Source organism: Opisthorchis viverrini (assembly GCF_000715545.1).
Source record: "Opisthorchis viverrini unplaced genomic scaffold opera_v5_194, whole genome shotgun sequence".
NCBI lineage: Eukaryota > Metazoa > Platyhelminthes > Trematoda > Opisthorchiida > Opisthorchiidae > Opisthorchis > Opisthorchis viverrini.
The window spans coordinates 948,228-969,890 of record NW_008751850.1 but is presented as its reverse complement, the minus strand read 5'-3'; the positions used below and the strand labels follow the sequence as shown (position 1 = coordinate 969,890).

General features: G+C 41.7%; 2 protein-coding genes across 2 annotated transcripts in view; one reads left to right on the top strand and one right to left on the bottom strand.

Moving 5' to 3' along the window:
* T265_07948 (hypothetical protein) overlaps positions 1–7,328 on the top strand; it is a gene marked incomplete at both ends in the record, with an annotated part of 39,086 nt that extends 31,758 nt beyond the window's left edge. The window contains one exon of the mRNA XM_009173613.1: positions 7,089–7,328. Coding sequence (XP_009171877.1) covers positions 7,089–7,328 — 240 coding nt within the window. The remainder of the gene's footprint in view (positions 1–7,088) is intronic.
* Positions 7,329–19,706: 12,378 nt separating this feature from the next.
* Positions 19,707–21,663, bottom strand: part of T265_14438 (hypothetical protein) — a gene marked incomplete at both ends in the record, with an annotated part of 6,529 nt that continues 4,572 nt past the window's right edge. Inside the window, 2 exon segments of the mRNA XM_009173621.1 lie at positions 19,707–19,875; positions 19,886–20,214. Of these exon segments, the coding sequence (XP_009171885.1) occupies positions 19,708–19,875; positions 19,886–20,214 (497 nt within the window).

Genomic DNA, 21,663 nt, shown 5'->3' with positions numbered 1-21,663 from the left:
GGCTCATCAGGCAGGCACAGTCCCCGGGTTTCTTCAACCTTATGTTGGGTTCCAGGTGAGTCTCTCGAAAAACCAAATTAGTTTGCAAATGAGTGTATATTCGCTGAAAGTGCTTTCTGTTTACAAGTGAATGGGTAAGAAACTAGTCACACATCAGTGTCTGCTTGGTCGACTGGGAACTGATTGTCTGCCATATCTCAGATGCGTTAATTCAGCCGGGGAACAATGTTATCGCCAAGATCTACACCGTCTCGTCAAATCGATTGCTTCGTTGTCTTTTATCTGATTGGGTGTGCCTGTTTCTCGGGTGTTATGTTTTTCTTTTAATTTGTATGGTTGGTTCGGACATTTATTTTGTTGTATCACATATATACATATTGCGCAACTCTCCGTTTAATAAAACATCTCAGAACAGTGTTGTGTGGATGACTTATTAGGTTCTGAGAAAGCTTCCTATCCTTAATGGCAGGGCTTGATTGACGAAGTGTTCCAAGTATAGACCGCCTGAATAAAGTCAAGTTAGTCAACGGGATGTGACCTGAATGTTTGTTCCTCATTAAATTCTTGGGAGGTAGCAACATAAAAAAAGAGTTGCACGCTTGTGTCCCATCTTCAAACTCGTCAAATGCCGAGCTGTTTGAGCGTTCATTATCACTACAGCCTACGAAACATTCCAAAGTATGTTAAACTTGTTGATGTGGACACCGTGATTATCATTTGCTGTTTCTGAGAGACAAAAACTTGGCCTCGGTGGAGTTCTAACCGATGCAACTCAGCATAATGTGTTCGAATTCCTAACGAGTGGAAGTAAGGAGAGCCTGAACCTTTGCCCGAGTATCAAGGACAGTTGGCAAAGCAAAAACGGTGCATATTCCTGAGAAAACGCGCAAGTTTATAACAAGTTGTCCTTTTACTCATATTTTAAGTAGTGTTATGGCTGATGCGGGAGGATTGATTAGTTTCACTTAAACATGAACAGTATCGTATCTATATAAAATAGAAATAAGTAAGCTAAAACATAATATAACAGCCTGTTTTGATCTGGAAACCAGAAGCGGGTTCATTTCCCTCAAAGTACGCAATCTGTGGCCCTTACTGAAGTGGCTATTGCATTTTCTTTACCGATCGTTCCGTCGAAGGCATACTGTATTACTGAGGTTAACGTGGGGAAAAGAATGCAAGAAAAAGAAAAAATGGAACATGCGTGGAATGGAATGAAGTTAGAAAAAAACTGTGCCCCCGAGGGCACAGAGTTCTGCCAAATGAAATCTGTTTGACAAACAAGAAGCTTGGAGTGATCATTAGGTGAAGAGCTTTAGCCTCAGGCGATTCATCACTGAAATACCATCAACGACATATTGAACCAAATGGTGCGGAACAAAACTGACTTAGTTATCGTAGTACTGTGTTCAGTATTGCATTTTAGAAGTTGAACTGATAGCAAACGTTAGCTATTTTGCCAAAGGCTGCTGGCCTTATTTTTCCGCTTGGCACTTGGTCTGCGTAGTGATTTGTCTTCAAATGGCTCTTTGTTTTTAGAAGCACCTGATCTGAGGGTGGAGGGGGGAAGACCCTGTCGGCCTGTACAAAAACGTTAGAACAAACCATTGGCTATTTGGTCGACCGTTCACAATATCAGAAAAACCGTGGTCATAGAATGTGCAGAAGCGTTGTTGCATCATTTGATTGATTTGGATAATGTTCTTTTTGTGACCGACAATATTGGGCAGGTGTTTAGATGTATTTCTCTTGAGTACGGTTCAAATGCACTTTTGTACAAATAATAGGAATTCAGTGGCCAGCGAAACCGAAGGAGGCACATATAGTTACGGCAATTGAGGTGCTGTTGTTTGTGGAAATTTAGTCAATCTGCTACACCACGTAAAAACCTCAAAAATATTGACTTGAAAAAGATAAAGAATGGGGGAAGCCACCGCGAACTGCTTATAGAAACCAAACCAAGTGAGATATCAACAGTGTAGAGGACGATTAGTCGCGCATACAAACGTATCCCTTTGCGGGGAAAAAGTGCTGATGACGTGGGAGAACCTGAGTATTGATTGCAACACTATGCCATTGGTGTTTTCCAAATAAATGCATTCGATAAAGGAACGGAAAACATTTTTTCTTCTAGCGACTGGCGTTTACAACACCCAGGTATTAGTAGCTGACTGGACGATGCATACAGCCCTGCTGAATCAACATGATATCCCTGTCACCATACATATAGCTTTCTTAAGGTAATGGGTGAGTTTATATATTGTCCGCCGTGCGTCTTTCAGTAAACTTAAATTAACTCTCTACGAACTATCGACAGACTCACCAACAGGAGGCAATATTTTGTACTTTTATTATATATTTTTTATTTGTTTATATTTATTTGTTTATTTGTTTATTTATGTTTATCTGCTCCTACGAAGACAGAAAAGGCTGATGACTTTTCTGGGATGAGTACGACTTGCTCGCAAACAAACTCCAGCGTTTGCGCTCAAAAGAGTTCAACCACAAGGAAATGGAAAACCAATAATTATTTTACGCAAACTCAGACATATTAGTGCTGCATGTAAAGAATAAAGAAATATACTCAAGTTTTGTACTCCAAGGAATTACAGGAGCACTAATGCTTTTCACCGGTGCTGTTTGCTTTCATCAGTTTAATCAAATGTTGCCCGCATGAGAAAAGGTAAAATGTTATTTTATGATAGCACATTTCTTACTTGCCAAGTGAACCGAATAAAACAACTCACAAGGCAAGAAAGTACTGTGACAGTACCCAAAACTTGTAGTTGTGCAGTGGTCGCAGTTCGTTGGAACTAAAAGTCAACTGAAAGCAAAAACGTCTCACGTATTGATCCAAAGGTGACGAACAATTTTTGATGGTATATCTTTGTAATGTACTACTCATAAGGCTGCTGAAAATCCGTCGACAGCCCACGACCGGTTTCGCCCTTCTAGGGACTCATCAGATAGGCGCAGTCCCCGAGTTTCCGTCAACCTTATGTTCTACTTGAAACTAAATTGCAGGGAATCAGCAAATGTACACTCAGTTACAAACTATGTGGGTTTTTCGAAAGACTCACCTGGAACACAGCTGAATCTCTCGTTTGTGATGTTCTCAGGCAACCTTATGAGCAACCTTCTTAGCAACCTTATGAGTAGTACATTACAAATATATACATGTGTCGCGATATCTCGAATATCGTAGCGACTGAAACATTAGGCGTCCATTCAATTGCCTGAGTACATCACAAATGAGAGATTCAGCTGGGTTCCAGGTGAGTCTCTCGAAAAACCCAAATTAGTTGCAAATGAATGTATATTCACTCATTTTTGATGATCTTTGGGACGGAAGCGAGTGACAAATCCTGAGGCTTACTGGATGACACATAAGGAATGTTGTAGAGGCCATGCTTTTTTCTGCGTTTTGTCGGAATTTATTCTCCTGTTAGAGGCTTTACGTGCTGACATTAAGATCATCATCAGGGTTAGTATTGCATTCACGTACAGCATTTTCTATTTCGCAGGGAGGCGGTCGACTTACTACACACCCTGCTTTGAACTACCAATCACCCCGTTGTTCAGCTTATAATCGTTTTTGTCATCCTCCTCTCCTTGCGATGTTCTGAGCCGAATTTCTCCGAACTTTTGTTCCACCAAAATAGTTTTCTTCGGACTTTTCTCGCAATTACTGTCAGAAAAGAGTCCTGTGCTGATTTCTCGTGTACCATTCCGATTGGGCATAAAGCGGCCAAAATCATAAAAGTAGAGACGATAGTTTGCCGCATTTCACGAACCGGAATCAAAGTACGGAATACAATATTTAAGTTACATTCTATTTCTAGAGAAGTTAACCGTATTTACAGCTTGCAGCTGTCTGGAAGTCTGGAGGTCTAGACATTCGGATAGGCGCTTGCTAGAAGCGCGCTTGGGCTTTTTGTAAACTCTGCTTTGACGAAATAGATCCACGCATGCGCTCACTGTTTGGTTCATGTACGTATTCAAGGCGATCGATAGGCATTGTTGATCGTGCTCTCAGCATACGCCCTAACCAGCCTCATCACCTTCGCCCTGAAAGACAAATTTGATTTTCCATTATTAATCTATAAGGGTCATTGCATGAACTTCATAATGGCGAACAGTTTTGGATGGCAAAGATATTTTTTTTAAATTACACTATTTCCAGTGGGACAGTTACAATTTGGCTCAGGAACCCCTCAGGATAATACGCTCGGCAAGCTAGTCCAGTTCAGCTATAAAATTAACCAGCATCAAAAAACTATCAGTCCAAATTAGCCGCAGCTCATTGCTCAGCGGATATTCCAGATAGCTTTCCACACATCCGGTAAGGCTTCCAAACTTCACGCACTTGTGCATGTATGTTTATTACTCAGCAACAGTTACTTTCTAGGTATCCACTTAGTGCTCCGAACTCCCCGAATGTCGACACTAACTATAGAAGTCATCCTGTGATCTGTTCAAACTATAACCGGAGGCTTTCTTATGGAAACGCGAAGTTTGGAGTGTCGGTTAACCATTGAGATCACATTTAAGCAACCTTATGAGTAGTACATTACAAATTTATACTTGTATCGCGATATCTCGAATATTGTAGCGAGTGAAACATTAGGCGGCCTGGTGAAGCACATTCAGTTGCCTAAGAACATCACAAACGAGAAATTCAGCTGTTTTCCAGGTGAGTCTCTCGAAAAACCAAATTAGTTTGCAAATTAGTGTATATTCGCGAATTCACATTTAGGCTGTTTCATCAGGTTGAAGTCAACCAAACACGAACGATCAGTAAAGAGAGCAGTAAACTTAAAGCTGGTGTATGTAAGCGCATCCAACACTAAGTGGAACATCTCGAACAGCAAGTATAAGCTCCTCCGAGCCACATTCCATGTGGTCATCTGGAAACCGTATCCTCCTTCACGAGTGCACTCTCAGACTACGTAAGCAGAACATGTGTGAAATTTCTTCAGAACATTTATAAATGAAAGCGAGGAACCAGTAGATCAACCAACCATCCTGATAGAAGACATCTGAATCGTCGAAGAAGCACACATTCTAATAGGACATTGCAAACATTGCCAATTACTTGATGAGGAATAGCGCAGTGGTTGCAAAATCCACAGCGTTATCACCCCCTCAAAGTTGTCCCAAAGACGTCTGCACATTTTCGCCTATTCTAATAAGGTTTGCGCGCGGGCGATCCGAATGTAATGAACGCGGTTTCTAGGAGGGAGTGGCTGCACTGCACACGTTCAGCTCTACGCATGACATATCAATGTTCAAACAGATCGGTACACCTCGACAGTGAAAGTGATTTGACGTCGGTTAGGTCTGCTGAGAGCCACGTTTTGGAAGAAGAGGTGTTGTTAGAATTTGTCTATTTGATAGAAGCCTACAATGCGCTGCCGTATGGATGAATTTGAGCACGCATTCAACTAGCTCGTTTTTGCCGCTTAGGTGCGGCGATGCGTGGCTATTGTTTGTCCGGTTCTCCTCATTTACAGTATCACGGCATACCCAAAACGTTTTTGATAAATCTTCACATGACGGTGATGAGTAAATTTAGGTGAAATGCCTGAATACCTAGAACTGACAGATTGCCTTATACTAGAAAATAATTGTGCAAGTGCATCACGGGGTGTCACTGACTAGCTGATGATTTTATTCTTGCTTTTGTGTTGGCGATGATTCTAGACTGATTAGAGAGGGCCTTTATGCTGCTAATTTAACTGAGACCCCACTAGGGAGATTTGGGTGATGTATAGAGCATGAAAGCCAGTTAACCCCCTCCCGTCTCCAAAGACCAGGGAACATTTGATCTGCTATTTTATGTCAGCGACAAACATCTTTGTTACCAAGAGGTTAAGGATATAGCAAATCTGTNTGTCAGCGACAAACACCTTTCTTACCAAGAGGTTAAGTATATAGCAAATCTGTGCATGCCAAATTTTCTACGTATGTGAAACAGGTATCACTAAAATGACATGAATGGGCTAACCGTGTTTTTGTTCATAGCCACACCACTCTTATTTGAATGGCCGTATTCCTGTTCTGGCGTAATTATTCCGGTGAGTCCACACCAAAGGGAAGTACTGGACTAGAGTTTCAATCTTATTAGAGCTCATCAGCCGTGCATATCCAATGGCCGTACCCGAATTTGAACCCCGGACATCTGATGAGCTCTAATAAGAGCGAAACTCGAGTCCAGTACTTCCCTTTGGTGTGGACTCACCGGAATAATTACGCCAGAGCAGGAACACGGCCGTTCAAACGAGTGTGGTGTGGCTATGAACAAAAATATCTATCCCGCAAAACCCCAAAACGGTAACTGTATCAACTGCATCAGGGAACAGGGGAGGTGGGGAATAATTGGCTTCTGCTTTCATTGGGACCAAGACATTCGGAATGGGCGGTTGACAAAACTGTTGGACAATAAGCACGTCATCGTGTGGCAAAATCTGGAAAGTCGCAAAAGCTAAAAATTTCCACCTAAAGGATAAAAATCAGCCGTCAGTTTCGTGTTAGTACACATAATCAATATAAGACAGAAGAAACTCTCAAAAATTCAACAATTTACAGGATGCAGTTGGCATAATTACATTAAGGAATTCAGATAATTGAACGTCTCGAAATTAAGCATGTTTAAATTAGCGTAAGCAGTACATCTGACTTCGTGAATTGAGCTCTTTTCAAGACATATCCAGAAGTCGCCTCCCCAACATCTGGCGTTGTTTGGAGGTTGCTCTTCTATTGCATCTCATTGGTCGGTTTGATTGTTGTGGCACAGTACTGGTGTAAATGCGGGTACTACTGTTTAAATATGCAAGTAGTCTGTCGCTCCGCTCGGGTCTAATGGAAAGTGAGGTTCATTTTGGAAACTGTGGAACTGCTTTTCATTGTTCGTTTTAAATTGCGTGATAGTCAATGAATACCCATGGAAGTTCGTCTGGGCCCTGTATAAGTGGAGGCGTTACATGCTGGGTCAAAGATTTCATGTCGGTCAAAAAACCCCCGACGAGATCGGGACGTCCAGAGATCTTTGCGGAAAGCTCGTTTGCTGGGCACTTCGGTTACAGTAGTACGACTTGACGATAAGGCACGCGCCATGGAAAGAGATCCACCCGGCTGAATGGCTGTCAAGACAGAAGACTAGAGATGAGGCCCCCATAATCATGCTTGATGCCAATAGCCTCGTCGTCGAACTGGATCCTGGAATGTTGGCGCAACTCAAGCGACAGGATCCCGTGCTACGGAAAGTTGCAGCCGCCTTGTTGGACGGAAAAAGTTTTGAGAAAGGAGGGATAGACCATGAATTGTAAACGTTTCAGAGTCACTTTGATCGACTGAGGCCAACTGAATCTGGCCCAATTTCCTGGAACGCCACCGATTCTGATGTTGTGCTGCCCGTGATGTATGGTATCTCGAGATGGAAGCTTAATGTCAAATGCCACGAGACGACACACACTGGGCACAACAAGACACACGACTTACTCCGGAAGGGAGCCCAGGATTACAAGTGAGGTGATGGATTATGTGGTGGTCTGTAAACGGTGTCAAGTAATGAAAAGCGATACGACAAGAGCAACTCAACCCATGGAATCTGCTCCAGCATCGGAGATCGGCAAGTTATGGTCCGTTGACTTCATAATGAAAAGTGACAGAACACCTATCGAGGTGATTGAGGCGACAGCCGAACAAATCAACGAGCGGCGATGATTAGTGGAATGGTAATGCATCGCATGGCCAAACATAAAGCGTCAAAAATGATCCTTACAAATCAGGGGCCTCGCATTGAGAGCGGAGATTTTAGGAGTTGCTTTCAGAAGCTGTGCATTAGTTGGCTAAGGATAGCATTTCACCAACCGAAAACACAAGACTTAACCGATTTCAACAACTGAATGATCTGGGGAGTAGTTGGAGGCCAAAAGGGACTGGCAATTAAACCAGCCAATGGTGTTGCTATCAAATCGTGCTTCGATACAGGCAACCAAAGGCAAATCACCGTTTAGGCTGATAAACACTCAACATCTGCGCCTTCCAGGAACTCTGGTGTTTGACCGACCACCAGCTTGTTTCTGGAGGAGCCAGAAGATAAAGGAAGAAAAGCCTGAAGAAAGTGGACCGTCGTTCAGCAAAGCACAAGAGAGAAAACAACAAGTAGAAAGGCCCAACCGTTCCTGATGGACGCGAAAGTCGAATCTAAGGATCGTCAGAATCCTGGAAGGAGTGGACTGGGATCGCGGAAGCTGGGCGGTCGACGGCAAGATCTGCCGGGGAAATCAAGGCGGGGAATCAAAAATAGTAAATGGGACTTAGCTTCGGAAGTGGCATGACACACCTGAATAACGGCCGAATAGACCAGCTGCTGCGGCCAAACTAACGAACGCAAATGAAAACCGGTGGCATGCGTGTGACCTTCGAATTGGGAAGCTGTGTAACATCAGATACCACTGGATAGGCATGTGAGTTTTTTGTGGTCTTCCGGAAGCTGCGCACCGTGTCCAATGAAAAATGACGTTTATTTGGGAACTTGTGAACTGCTTTTCGGTGTTTGTTCACAGTGGTGTGATGGTCAATGAATAAACATAAAAGTTCAAGAAGGCGCGTGAGTGTTCAATTTTTTTCAAAATTATGTGAATATGAGACGTTTGATGTCCTGTCTAATAGTTTGTAACTGCTTAGTTGTGTTCGGTAACATATGACTTCGTGACGAAGGAATTTCCTTCTTACATTGTTAGCGATTGCAAACAGATTGACCGGAAGTGCTCCTTGGCTGTTTATGTGTATTCAGTACATTGGGATGGCTAATTTGCTTTTGCATATTCCGTCGCTTCCGAGGAGTTGTGCAGAAACCAGGCTTGTGTTGTTTGTCAGAACGCGACCTCCAAGTTTAGACGGAAAGGCGCGTGGTGTTCAATTTTTTTCAAAATTATGTGAATATGAGACGTTTGATGTCCTGTCTAATAGTTTGTAACTGCTTAGTTGTGTTCGGTAACATATGACTTCGTGACGAAGGAATTTCCTTCTTACATTGTTAGCGATTGCAAACAGATTGACCGGAAGTGCTCCTTGGCTGTTTATGTGTATTCAGTACATTGGGATGGCTAATTTGCTTTTGCATATTCCGTCGCTTCCGAGGAGTTGTGCAGAAACCAGGCTTGTGTTGTTTGTCAGAACGCGACCTCCAAGTTTAGACGGAAAGGAAATCATTTTATCTATTCCTACTTTGGCCTCAAAAAGCTGTCGATGTATCATAGACCAGAGATTCGATTGAGTCTCTCGTGAAAAACAAATTGATTTGTAGTTCTCGAAAACAGTCCAACTTGGGTTCAAGTAGAACATAAGGTTGACGGAAACTCGGGGACTGCGCCTACTTGATGAGCCCCAAGAAGGGTGAAACCGGTCATGGCTGTTGAAAAGTTTTCAGCAAACTTGTGAATAGTTTCCTTTATGAAAATATACTGTCGATGTATCCTTTGATAAAGTCGAGGTCAAAAGTTAATATTTCTTAATTACTGTTGATTTTTTTCAAATTTTACGATACCTAAACATGTGAAAAATACAAACCGGTCTTTTGAATTTTGACATATTGTTTTGGTTCTTGATAGAGTCGGAGAAAACAAATTGGTGGTCGTCGGGTAAACCACGACCTTTGCTGGTAATGGTGCTGAGCATAATAAAACGTTTGCATTTACTGACATGCTGGTGGGCATCCTCTTTTCTGTAAGAATGGTAAGAAAATGAATCTTTGGAAGTGTAGTCCACATGATAAATATTTGCTTGATGCCGCGGTCAACCATCTTGCACACCCTTTCAACGATGACATTCGTTCGCACAACTTCCTCAAGGGATAATTTTTTCCACCAGGCTTCGTTCGCACGAATTCCTCAAGGGATAATTTTTTCCACCAGGCACACCGCAATTTCAGCCGAGGTCAAATTCCTTCTGACTTAGCGAATGAATTACCGTGCAATCTAGTCACGTGTGGCTTACTCGAATAAGATGTCATGGAGCATATGACAGTGTTAAATAATCGAGGATTTTTGAAAAGTACTTACATTGAGGATGACTTCCTGGTAAGAGGTTCAACGCTAGATATTCTTCCCAACTCGTTTTGTTTGGATGCATAAAGAAATAATGGGCACATATAAAGTAGGCAACAGTATCAAACCGGTAAAAGCTTCCGCATTTTTTTCACTCACTGTGATGGTGTGATGAATGGCGTATCGTAAAATCATCCTTCTTGATGTCGAGACGTATCCCATGGTTGGCAGACTCCCTCAAACTGTCACATGCGCTCTTCCTGTACTGCCTGTTGACACGCCCTTGTATGAAAAATAATTTACAGAAAGTACTGCACAACAGTTAGCAAAAAGTTTTCCGAATTTCCTGGTGCAAAAAAAACCCAAGGAAGCAAACAACAGAGTTTTCGTCTCCTATACAAACCTAACCCAATTTTTTTATGTGATATTCCAAGAAATCCAGATTAAACAGCCTTTTACAGTAAGCTTGTCAAACATTTAGCACAAATGCCTTGGAAGAAAACCGTGATAATAAGTAGATCATCTAGCTTCATCAGGCCAAGTGACTAGGTTCCGAGGTTGGTCGAGATTTAAGGCGGAAGGAGAACCAATCAGACAGGTCAAGCTAAATCTCTGTTGGGTGTCAGTCGAGGGATTTTAGTGTGTTCGGGTGGGTGAACAAGAGTTGGGCCGATGGGGGAACCTACATGTGTTTGGGTCCAGCCTAGGGTCTAGTGCTTCTGGTTCGGTTCATTTGATCGTTCCTCTTGAACTTCGTTTAAACCTTCTGTCAGTCTGTATGGGTGAGCTAGTGCTAAGAAAGTTGTTTAAGAGAGATGCTGTGACCTTTGGTCGGTTGGGGTACATGTCGGTTGTATGGTACATGTATTTACAGTGGCCGAACTTTATCCTCCATGGTCATTCAAAATTCCATGATATTTACACACCTGGACTATCTGTAATACGAGAAATTTGTGTACCACGAAGTAGTCTACTTGACTGTCCTGCAAATTAACCATACAGAAAAAGCTCAGCTGTAACACTCTTTGGGCGCCTAGCTGCCATACCACGCAGAGGAAGCACCTGGGCCGAGATGCTGTCAGGTTTCCTAAGCAGTTGAGCTTCAGGGTTCGGTTTCGAACCATCGAAAGTTACCCATGGGAGAGGTCGTTGACATTGTTCGGGGAGAGTGGGTGTAGATGACTCTATGAACAACTAATGTACAAGCGTTATTTCCACTCACAATCATGACTGTTGAATTGTGGGATTTCTGGTTTTTAGGTAATTCACTGAGTTGAGCTATTTATTTACAAACGTTTCATCAACAAATGAGGTGACAACATCAGTGCGTAGTTATGGAGCTTGGTGGGTTGTTGGTTGTGGAATTTCTAATTAGTTGTAATATTGATCAGGCTGGAGGAATATTAGATAGTTCCAACCAAGCAATGCGGTAGACGGACCCGTTGCCCTTAACTTATCATCGCGCTGTCTTGGTGAGGTGCTTGCCCAATACTTTGCAACACAAGCGAGCGGAATTCGTTTACCAAGCCACTCATGAATGGGGGAAGACAACCTTCGCCGATCTCACACAGTTTGTCATGCAAAGGGCGAGAACGTTAAACAGTCGTTACGGTATTCTAGCAGAATCGGTCGCGCAAATAAACCCAGGTGTACTTGACTAGTCTATTACAGATGCAGGCAAGAGCGGAAAAGCTTGGAATCATGCGATCGTTTGCTCAGAGCAGGCCCCCACTTTTGGGCGAGACGAGTTGCAAGGTTTGCGGTGGTAAACACTAGACCATTAACTGCGAGCGTTTTCTGTCTTGCGAGCTGGTCGGACGATGGTCCACTTTGAGGTTTATAAATGCCTGTTTTCAGTGTCTCGAAAAGGCCCACAAAGCACAGTATCAATGTGGGGTAAATGGATGCCGAGCTAAACATCACCTTCTGTTTCATTTGATACCACCGAATAAAAAAACAGAGTTAGTTCTTGTTGTCAGAGACACGGCGATGACTGATTACAAGACTTTTTCCTTTAGATTGGTCTCAGCTCGTCTAAGAGGTCCTTCATCAGAATTGATAACGTATGTCTTCTTAGACCGTGGGTCCGATACCACAATCATATGAAATAAATTGCTGTAACAACTCGGCGTAGAGAATCAGCGAACGCCGCGTGAAATACAGGCAATCAGCGGATCTTGTTTAGCAATGGGAATTTTCCAAATGTGCCCACCCCGCGATGACGCAGTTGTTTTGGTAAAAGTTGCTTCAGTAGTATCTGAAATCCTCCCATCATTGGTCGTGGATTCACGTGGAAAATTGCAAGTCGTTGGCCTCACTTGAAAGAATTATTTCTTTGAGGATGTTTCCCCTACATCGGTTGGTATATTAATTGACTGTGAGACAGCAGCGTTTTTTTCTAACCTGGCCCTTAACCACAGATGCTTGTTGAAAAAACCTAAAGGTTGTCGCGTACAATGGGATCTGTCCTGTGTGAAAAATTTTCAAATGTGAGTGCGTTCAAAAATAACTTTTGATCGGTCATTTCTAAAAATTTCGAACAACCCCCTATTTTGGGGGAGCTTGTTCCAAAATCCCAGGTGCAAAAAGTTCTGCATGCACCATAAAAGTGGATGTGTTTATTTGTGCTATTTTGAAGATGTCATGGATACCACAAGAAACGTACGTTGGATTATGTAGTAGTGTTATTACCATATTACATAAGAATACTATCAAACTATTTAAGATGGTCAGTGTCTAATTTTCAAAACAGGTTAACGCTTGGCAATTAGTTTCACCTTTTTGCCATGTCGGCATTCAAGGCTCCATATAGCGTCTTTGCTCAAAACAAACTTGCAATTTTTACAAAACTAAATATTCTGGATCGTTGATTATGACTATCAAAATTGATATCATATGCTTCCGTGTTGGTAGTCCTTGCAACCAAGATCTACGGGTCGAAGGATTTTTCAAGTGCATGCGCATTTGACTCTAGATTTGAATTTTCAAACCATCGGTGCATGATTTTTATTACTCGGAACTAAAAACCCATTCTGGTTATAAAGACAGTAATGGCAAACTGGGTTGTTCTTCAAATCAATGGATAATCAATGTATTTTCCGAAAATAATGAATTGTGAGAGCCCCAGGTAGAGACAAAAGTATACATAGACAATATACTTTAATAGCATCTCATAACATGTACTATGTTTTTATACTGAATAATATGACCGAATGTAGCTAATGTGGCAAATGTCATCTATGGTGATTTAGATCAGTTGCTTGTTGGAAGTAACTCTGTGTTTTCCAATCCACAATTACAGTATATCCCGTGACAAACTGGGTGATAAATACCACCGCGAATTTGTAGCTAAAGAGTCTCTTACACGTGTACAATTGTTGCATCAGCAGTCAGCAGCTCTCTCTGCATCTCAATGTTCTAAAAAACCTTTCCCAGAAACAAAATTTAAGCGTATTTGATCTAACGCCCTTAACACATTGAATAGTTTGTTTCCGACGAAAGCAGACACCCAGTAGTAAGAGATGGTCCGAAAGGTCCGAAAGGTAAAATTCTGTATTTATTGTCTGATTTATGGCTCACGAGAATAGCGCCTCAATTATTTGGTGCATCCAATCTATCGCAATACTTCAGTATTGGTGCTCAATCTTAAAAATGTGGTCGAAGCACTCTTCGACATTTAAACATCCGATTACTTTTCCGTATACCGATTACTAGAAAGTTGTTGAAACGAAGCAAATCCAATGACAAGTAGGGGGTATTTAAGTTACTAAAAGCAATAAAAATTTTCACTTTGTTCATGTTCAGCTTTGTCTTGTATTTTACCCTTTCGCTAACAGAACTATTAACATTCAAAATGTCCACAAATAGGAATATCAAATACACAAACAAATAGCGTGCGCAGTTTAAGTGAGAAATTAGGGAATTGCTTTTACACGTGCTGATTAGTTCCCACTATTATGTAGCGCAAAAAAAGCACTAGAATAAAAGCTCTTATCAAATTAGGGATAAACAAGATAGATGACGTAGGACGCTAAATACTGGCTCATTCTAGTGACAAAAATTAATTAGCTAAGCCCAAACATCGGCTGTTGAATCTGTCAGAGTTCAAGCAGGCTGGTTTTTAATCCCTTTCCTCGATGCCGACTAAATCACGTTTAGGGAATTCGTGAAAATATATGCTGTAAGCAACATGTTTTAAGTACTAAACCCTGATTTCGATAAGAGAGTAAATATTGCTTTGAGAGAGCTATGTTATTTCCATCGATGCATTTGAACATATTTCAGGAATTCCACCGGACTCGGAGCTGATGAATTCACTCTGTTCAATTCTACATGTATGCGTATACATTCACATCAATTTAGCGTCTCTCTGGAGTAAATCCCACTATCATGAGAAGCTATTGAAATACGTTCTTTCCTATGTTAGTACAGAGCTGGTAATGCAATTTAGTTTGTTTACGAGATGATTAAATTATCCACAGAAAATAACCCCTCCGGAGCGGGTTCAAACATTACAAATAAGAAAACTTGATGATGCGATCTCGTTGGTGCATCGGCAGTGAGGTCTCACATGCCAGTCAGATATTTTTATCCCTGGTGAGTATTCCACTAGATCTCAAATATTCCTCTGTGTGATATATATCCATCTTCATGTAGGGCTCACAACACTATTCTGAAAACAAAATGATTCAAATGCCTGCTCCATCACTATTTCATCTCCATCCTGAAAGTTTGCACCATCATAAGAGATACTAAGTTGACGATGGTTTACAACAACCGTTATTATCACAACGACCCATTGCGTCCCATCCATTTGGGTGATCTGTACACTGCAAATGCGGTAAAGTCACTTTTTAAAAAGTTGGCGCCCGAAAGATTTTTTTGGCTACATAGGAAAAACCGGTTGAGCCAATGATTTATTGCTCCACTTTATGAAGCATTTTATGTCGGTTCAAAAATATGTTGTTTTCCCTCCCTAATTAAATAGATTAGAATGTTTTTTCAGTTCAGTAAAAAGAGATCATAAGTAGAATTAGTGACTATTTTGGGGACCTTATCTCATTACGACCCGGTGTTCGATGGATCGTCACATAAACCTTAGGGTTTGTTCTCAATACACTTGAATAGATCTGGGTTTGAGGTCGGTGATCAGGACTGGACGCAAGGTGTGACGTTTGTGAAAATCTTCAAAACAAAGCTGGGTCAACTGAACTGGCAAACTGCACACGATGTCGTGACTTCAGCTGACGTCTTTGTTTGCCCAAGACTCCTGAAACACAGCCGTGACCTCAGAAGGCCTTATTTGGAGCCTTTCAGTTCTTTAAAAGGTGCTGTTAGATTACCGTTCGAAACTAGTGTACTTAATGCTACTGTCTACAATATCAGTAAAAGGATGCATTGGGCCAACCAATCACAAGTGCCTCTTTGTGACAGATCTCCCACAGTGCTGACAGCGTTTTCATCAAGATAACCCACACTTACACACGCCTTTCCTTTCCTTTTCGAAAAATATTTCAAGCGTACAATTTTGAAATTCATGAGCATTCCATTTAGAAACAATGCGTCTTATCATCCATCATGTTCCTCCTACGCAGCCCTAATCTCGGGATTCTTTCTTGTCACAATAAAGCAGAAAAGGGTCAAAAAAATAGTTTTTCGATCCCACCGGGAGCAACCAACTTTTGGGATCAACTTCACCCATTCGTAAGCGGAAGGATTTAGAAGACGAACGGGTAGACAAAACGATATGGCATGAACTGATCCATAAGGATTGCATTTATTAAGCTCAAATATTCTGTCGTAGTGCGGTTTTCTCTCCAAATCAAGCAAAGGTAAAACATTTTATAAATAAGATTGTTCACCAAAGTCAACTTTCTGAAAATAAAGCTGCCGCGGCTTCTTTTTGATGAACACACAACAGTTTTTTTGAGAAAGATTGTACCCAACGCAACGCAAAGTTACGGTTACTCTTACGTCAGTGATGGAGAAAGGCTTTCGTGAATCGTTGAAAGAGGGGCACGATTTCGCCTCAAATGAACAATACCACCGTTAAACGTAACAAATTATATCTTGAAATCGTTCAGGGGATTGTGCGAAATCCAAAGTAGGTTTTGTACCCAAAATATTTTGTGTGTGCAAATGAAACGCCCGTCAGTTGTCTATTCATTTGAATGCCCAATTGATTGGAGTTTCCGTGTTTCCAAGTGATAATTCATTCTATGTATTTTAAGAAATAAATATTGTGAAAAGATTTGTTGGCTTAATATTACTAACAATTGTTTCATTTACGATCTACCGGGGAGTTGCAAAATACTGGGAATTATTCGACCTATTAGAGAACGGGTTTCTCAAATCCAAGAAAATAGTTTTATTTTGTTTTGATTATGTTGAAAACAACTACAATCTTGACAAGCTGCAACCTTAGAAAACCTACTGATTGTGCTATAAGTACTTTCTGCTGCCGTTTCAAATTTTTCTGAAGAAGTATGGAAATTTGCTTGTGACAGAACATTGCACAACATTACACTACTCTGAGCTTTATCATTAGGACGACCATTTTAACTTAGTTCGCATACCTGTCGGCACGTATTCAGCTGTTTTTGGAGTTGTCAGTCAATTGCTTTCAGAGTGATCAATAAAAACTCATACCACCAACTCAAGAGCGATTAACAGTTGTTCACGTGACAAAAATTTATATCTGCTCTAAACGTGTTAGTAATAAAACCGGTTTATTGGAGACCATCAATTGGAGTGTGTTTCGAATATACATAACTTTTTAAATTGGAGGAGAAACTTCACGGTGGACACCTCAGAATAACGGTTAAGTGGATTCAGAAAAAGCTGTTCCACTCAGCCGCAAGAAATATTCACGGTGACTTATGCGTTGCTACTTTCAAGCTAGTGATGACTGTGTAAGCTAAAGGTAATAATATCGGCGATGAAAAACACGGGAGTATGGTGATAACCCTCAGCCGCAATAGCTATTTATTTATTAGGTAAATAAGTAAGTTAGTTCGTTGGTTGGTTCATTGCCGAATGGACCAGGCATTGTTCACCCGTTTCTCCAAGTTTCAGTGGGGCATTGCGTTTTAACTGATAAACTGTCCTGGCCCTGCATACTTTGTGTGTGACTGACATTGTCCATCCACAAAATAGTGCGCCTCTTGAGTGTTCTTTTGAAACACGTTCCCTTTAACATGTGTGAGCTTTTCGACATTTTTATACTTGCACTGGAATTTTACCCACCTATTACCTAATCCGAAAGTCCTCTCAGCGTTTCGGCAGAAAACACGTTTTTCTACGAGGAATACACTAATTTGCATAACAATTCGATATTCATGAGAGACAACCGAAGCTCTCGTTTTTGATATTCTACAACTGGATGCGCTGCACACAGGCCGCCTCATGATTCGATTGGCACGATATTCGAGATATCGCAGTATATTCACATTAAGGAAACGAGAGATTCAACTGAGTCTCTCGTGAAAATCAAATCGATTTACAAATGAGTTTATTTCTCGAAAACAGTCCAATTTGGATTCAAGTAGAATATAAGGTTGACGGAAACTCGGGGACTGCGCCTACCTGATGAGCCCAAAGCAGAAGGACGAAACCGGTCGTGGGCTGTCGAAGAGTTTTCAGCAAACTTGTGAGTAGTTTCCCTTATGAAAATACACAGTTTGTTTTACCTTTTCCTGGTTGCAGTGTTCCCGCCGTCTTTATAGCAGTCTTCGTGATAAGGTCGCTGGTCCCACTGTAGTTTTCCTTCAAAATATAAGATGGGGTAAAATTAGCAGAACTTTGAAAAACGACTATTTTAAACCCCAGTAGACTTGACTCTTCTCAGACTCAACTACAATCACGTCAGGTTGACAGCTACTTCATTCCGCGATTGAAGGATTCTTCAGGGCCAGCCGAGGTTGCTACGAATACCGCACGTTGCCTTCGTCGTAAGATGTTCCTTGATATCTCCTTGCTGGATGACGAACCGTTTTATGTCTACCTCTTGTATGAATTCCACGCTAGATCCTGTGGTAATTTTCGGTAACTTTAATAGTCGTATACACAGTCGGCTGGCTCTGTACGTTTACCATTTTGCTGGGTATTTTAAACGGCCCAACCACCCCTACTTAAGTCATGACGTCTGATTTGGACTTGATATCACCTACGACGAGGCAGATGTAATGACAGCTGACAGCTTCTGCCATAACATTTTCTGTCGGTTTACTGGTTGACCATACCCACTGAAATGTGATAAAAATTCATTTGGGGAATCAGAGCTACATATCGATTTGGCGTAGGCTGTTTCCGATTTAAGTCATCTGCCAGCACAATTGGACTGCATTTTCTAGTCGACAGTACTCTAAATTTCAGGCAAGTAGAATGGGTACACGGGAGTCGTGTTGTTTGATTTGGTTGGCCAACCGAGATTTCCTGGGATTATCCGAGTCAGTGGTGTATCGTTCTAACATCCCGTCAACTGGTTTTGTACGCACATTGAATGTATCAATTCAGTCCTTCACTTCGAGGTTCATATTTTTTGTCAACTGTTTGCCTTTTCTAAAGGCGCAATGTTAGCACAAGTATTTTTGCATACAGCAGATCTGTTCGGAGCCACACCGGGCTGTTGTCATTTAAAAGTATCTTGACCCTTCGTTCATGTCCGAACGAGCGTTGTGCTACTGTTGGCCAACTTTCTCCAAACCAGACTTCCGTAGGGAGTAGATAGCATCTGTGGTATTCTCATGAAGGGAAGATGGTTCACCAGGGACAGCATGACATCAGTGTTCAACCCTGATGCCCAACTGCCGTAAAACCACGATTTATATGCAAGACTTACTGTGAAGGGAAGAAGAACATAAATAAGGTTATTGCTTGTCTACCACAGTCATTCCGAGGTGACTACACATTCCAACACTCATCCAGAAAATATGGATAGAAACTGACAACAAGAATGCCACTGACACCAGTCAGCAGTCATATTTTGCTGCAGTAAGGGCTATTGTGGTCTCAATCCTTGAAGGCGAGTGGCACCAACCGCATTCAAACATTTCATTATCTTCTTCATGTCCGTCTGCCAGGTCACAGGTGGGCTACCCATCTGTTTCTGCCTCTCCGAATTGGGTACGCAAAACGTTTGTTCGGCATACGTACTAGACGCCCTAACCAACGCAACCTATGGCATTAGACGCATTCTTCAATGGAAGTTCCCGTTGCACAATCGAAAACTCACTCCCTAATTGCTGTGTTACAGAGTCACCAAAACCACCCTCTACGAGCCATGGTTCTGAGAGAATACTGTCGAGCGCCTGAAGACGTCTCAGCTTCGCTGCTGAAACAGGACAAGTCTCACAGCCATACACTAATGCAGCCTTTACTTAGCCTGATAGACGCTCCCCTTTAGGTTCAGGAAAATACCACGTCGACGCTCTAGCAAACATGCGTTGACCCATTGGAGATAATGGAACTTCCGATATATGTAAATCGTTCCACATTGTAAAAAGCTTGTTAATTGGCTACATATCCACGAGAATGGCTTTACAATTTGTGGGTGCACAGTGCGTACCAAAGGATGGGATGACTTTGGTCAGTTTATCCAAAAATACCTACGCCTTCTCCTCTTTGAAGACGAGAACGATGTCAGCTGTATAGTTCAGATCGATAAGGTTTCATCAGAGGTTATTGGAGCACCGTAGTTTTGACGACCTTTCAGTGTTTGTACCATTATCCCATCGATTACGGCACCAAATAATAACGGAGTGAGTGGGCATTTCCGATGCACACCACTTAGTGTACGGAAGCTTTCAGAGAGCTCTCCGTGTATCTGGACGCACCAGAAAGACTGATATCATAACAAAGTTATAATATTCACAAACTTCGGGGGCATTCCTCGATGGACAAGCCCGTTGCAGAGAACAGACCGGTCTACCTGGTCGAATGCACTTTGGAGATCCAGGAATACTAAAGTTGTGGAGCCTGATGGAGTGTAAAGATTTGGTCAACGCAACGCCAACCAGGCCGGATTCGCTATTGCTCCACTTGGGCCATTTTTTCACGGCGACCAAAAGGCGTAGACATATAATTGTGGGTAGTTTAGTCCCATTTTTGCTGTACGTTACCATTGTTTGGAACGGTACTGACATTAAGTTTGACACCAGCCCCTCTGGTCATGGCAGAGATTGAGGGATACGCGTTAAAAATAAGCGTGTTGACTAACAACTTTGAGCATAAAGTTGCCTATCATAAAGTCTGGTTGCTAGAGATGTATTTCTGGATGACGTCTGCGGGATCTTTTGTCCTTGAGCCCTTGAATTACCTGTGTAGAACCTTGGAGGTTCACGTTTGGAAATCAAGCAATTTTTGAATTTTGGCTAGAGGAATGTAATGGTAAATTAGGTGAAGAATTAGACGCTACCAACAATGTTCAGACGGTTCACATTGCCTTATTTGTGCATTCATCTACAGCGAACGTTTTCCCGTCGATTTTGCAATCGCAGCCATGCTCGAAACCCTTCTTTGAATGTTTCCTGATAAACTCCACAAGACATCACAGTGGCCAAAAACGTTTTACAATAACGTCAATTTTGTGTAAATTAGAAGTTTCAGTTTTAACTCAAAAATATGCTAAATCAGCATTGACTGTATAAACGAAGATATGCTAAACAGCATTGACTGTATAAACGAAGTTATGTGCGACCTGAAAGCAATATTCACCTGGATATAGAGTGATTTAGAAAACCACAGATGAATCTGACCAGCCAACTGCTCATTATGATAAGGCAGGTGGTCATCTTCCCGAATTCCCATAATCCTTTCTCACGTCACATGATCGAGTTAATTAAACTTCAAGATGAAATAATCTTTGAAAATTAAGTTTCTGTTGAATAAAGGCAGTTAAATTTTCACACGAAACGCTCTTTTCTTGTCCGTAAACTAAGTAGGAACAAAGTTTAATGTACCGTCAATGTCTGTTGTGTTGCGGTACCTAAGAGACCGGTGGCAGCTGGTGGTGAGCTACAAGGATGGAAAACGAAACCTGGACTGCCCTAGGTTTTTATGGGTTTTCGTTTGCACAGCGTTCTTGATCGGAGTGATTTTTGTGTTCGAAGCTGTTGATCGACACTCAGAACTTTCAATTTCAAGCCAGAAGCGTTAACCGAATGCTTAGCCAGTGCTTCAAAAAAACGGCCTTCTAATTTGAAAACCTTCATTTACTCCTGTGGATTTCAGATCGGGAGATATATTTAAGGATGTTCCATACTCTCGATATCGTCTTCACTTGAATTGAATTATTTCAAGGGTTTTCTTTTCGACAGAGTGTCAAAAACATATTTCTCTGTCAGCTACAAGCTGGGCAGTCACCCGATAGGTGAGCATTTCTCAGTGCAGAACAAATTAATTTTATCGGGATTGACTTTCACGAAGAAAATTAACAGAATACCCTACATTTTAGGTGACCCAGCATCTATAGCAGTTTCCTGCTGTTGAAAGAAGCGAAGATGCCATTTGATAGACAGATAAGATAGGCAACAAAACACACTATAATAAATGTGGCGCTTGCTTTTGAATGAGAACAGAAGGAGCAAACCAAACACTGAGTATACATGTCGGC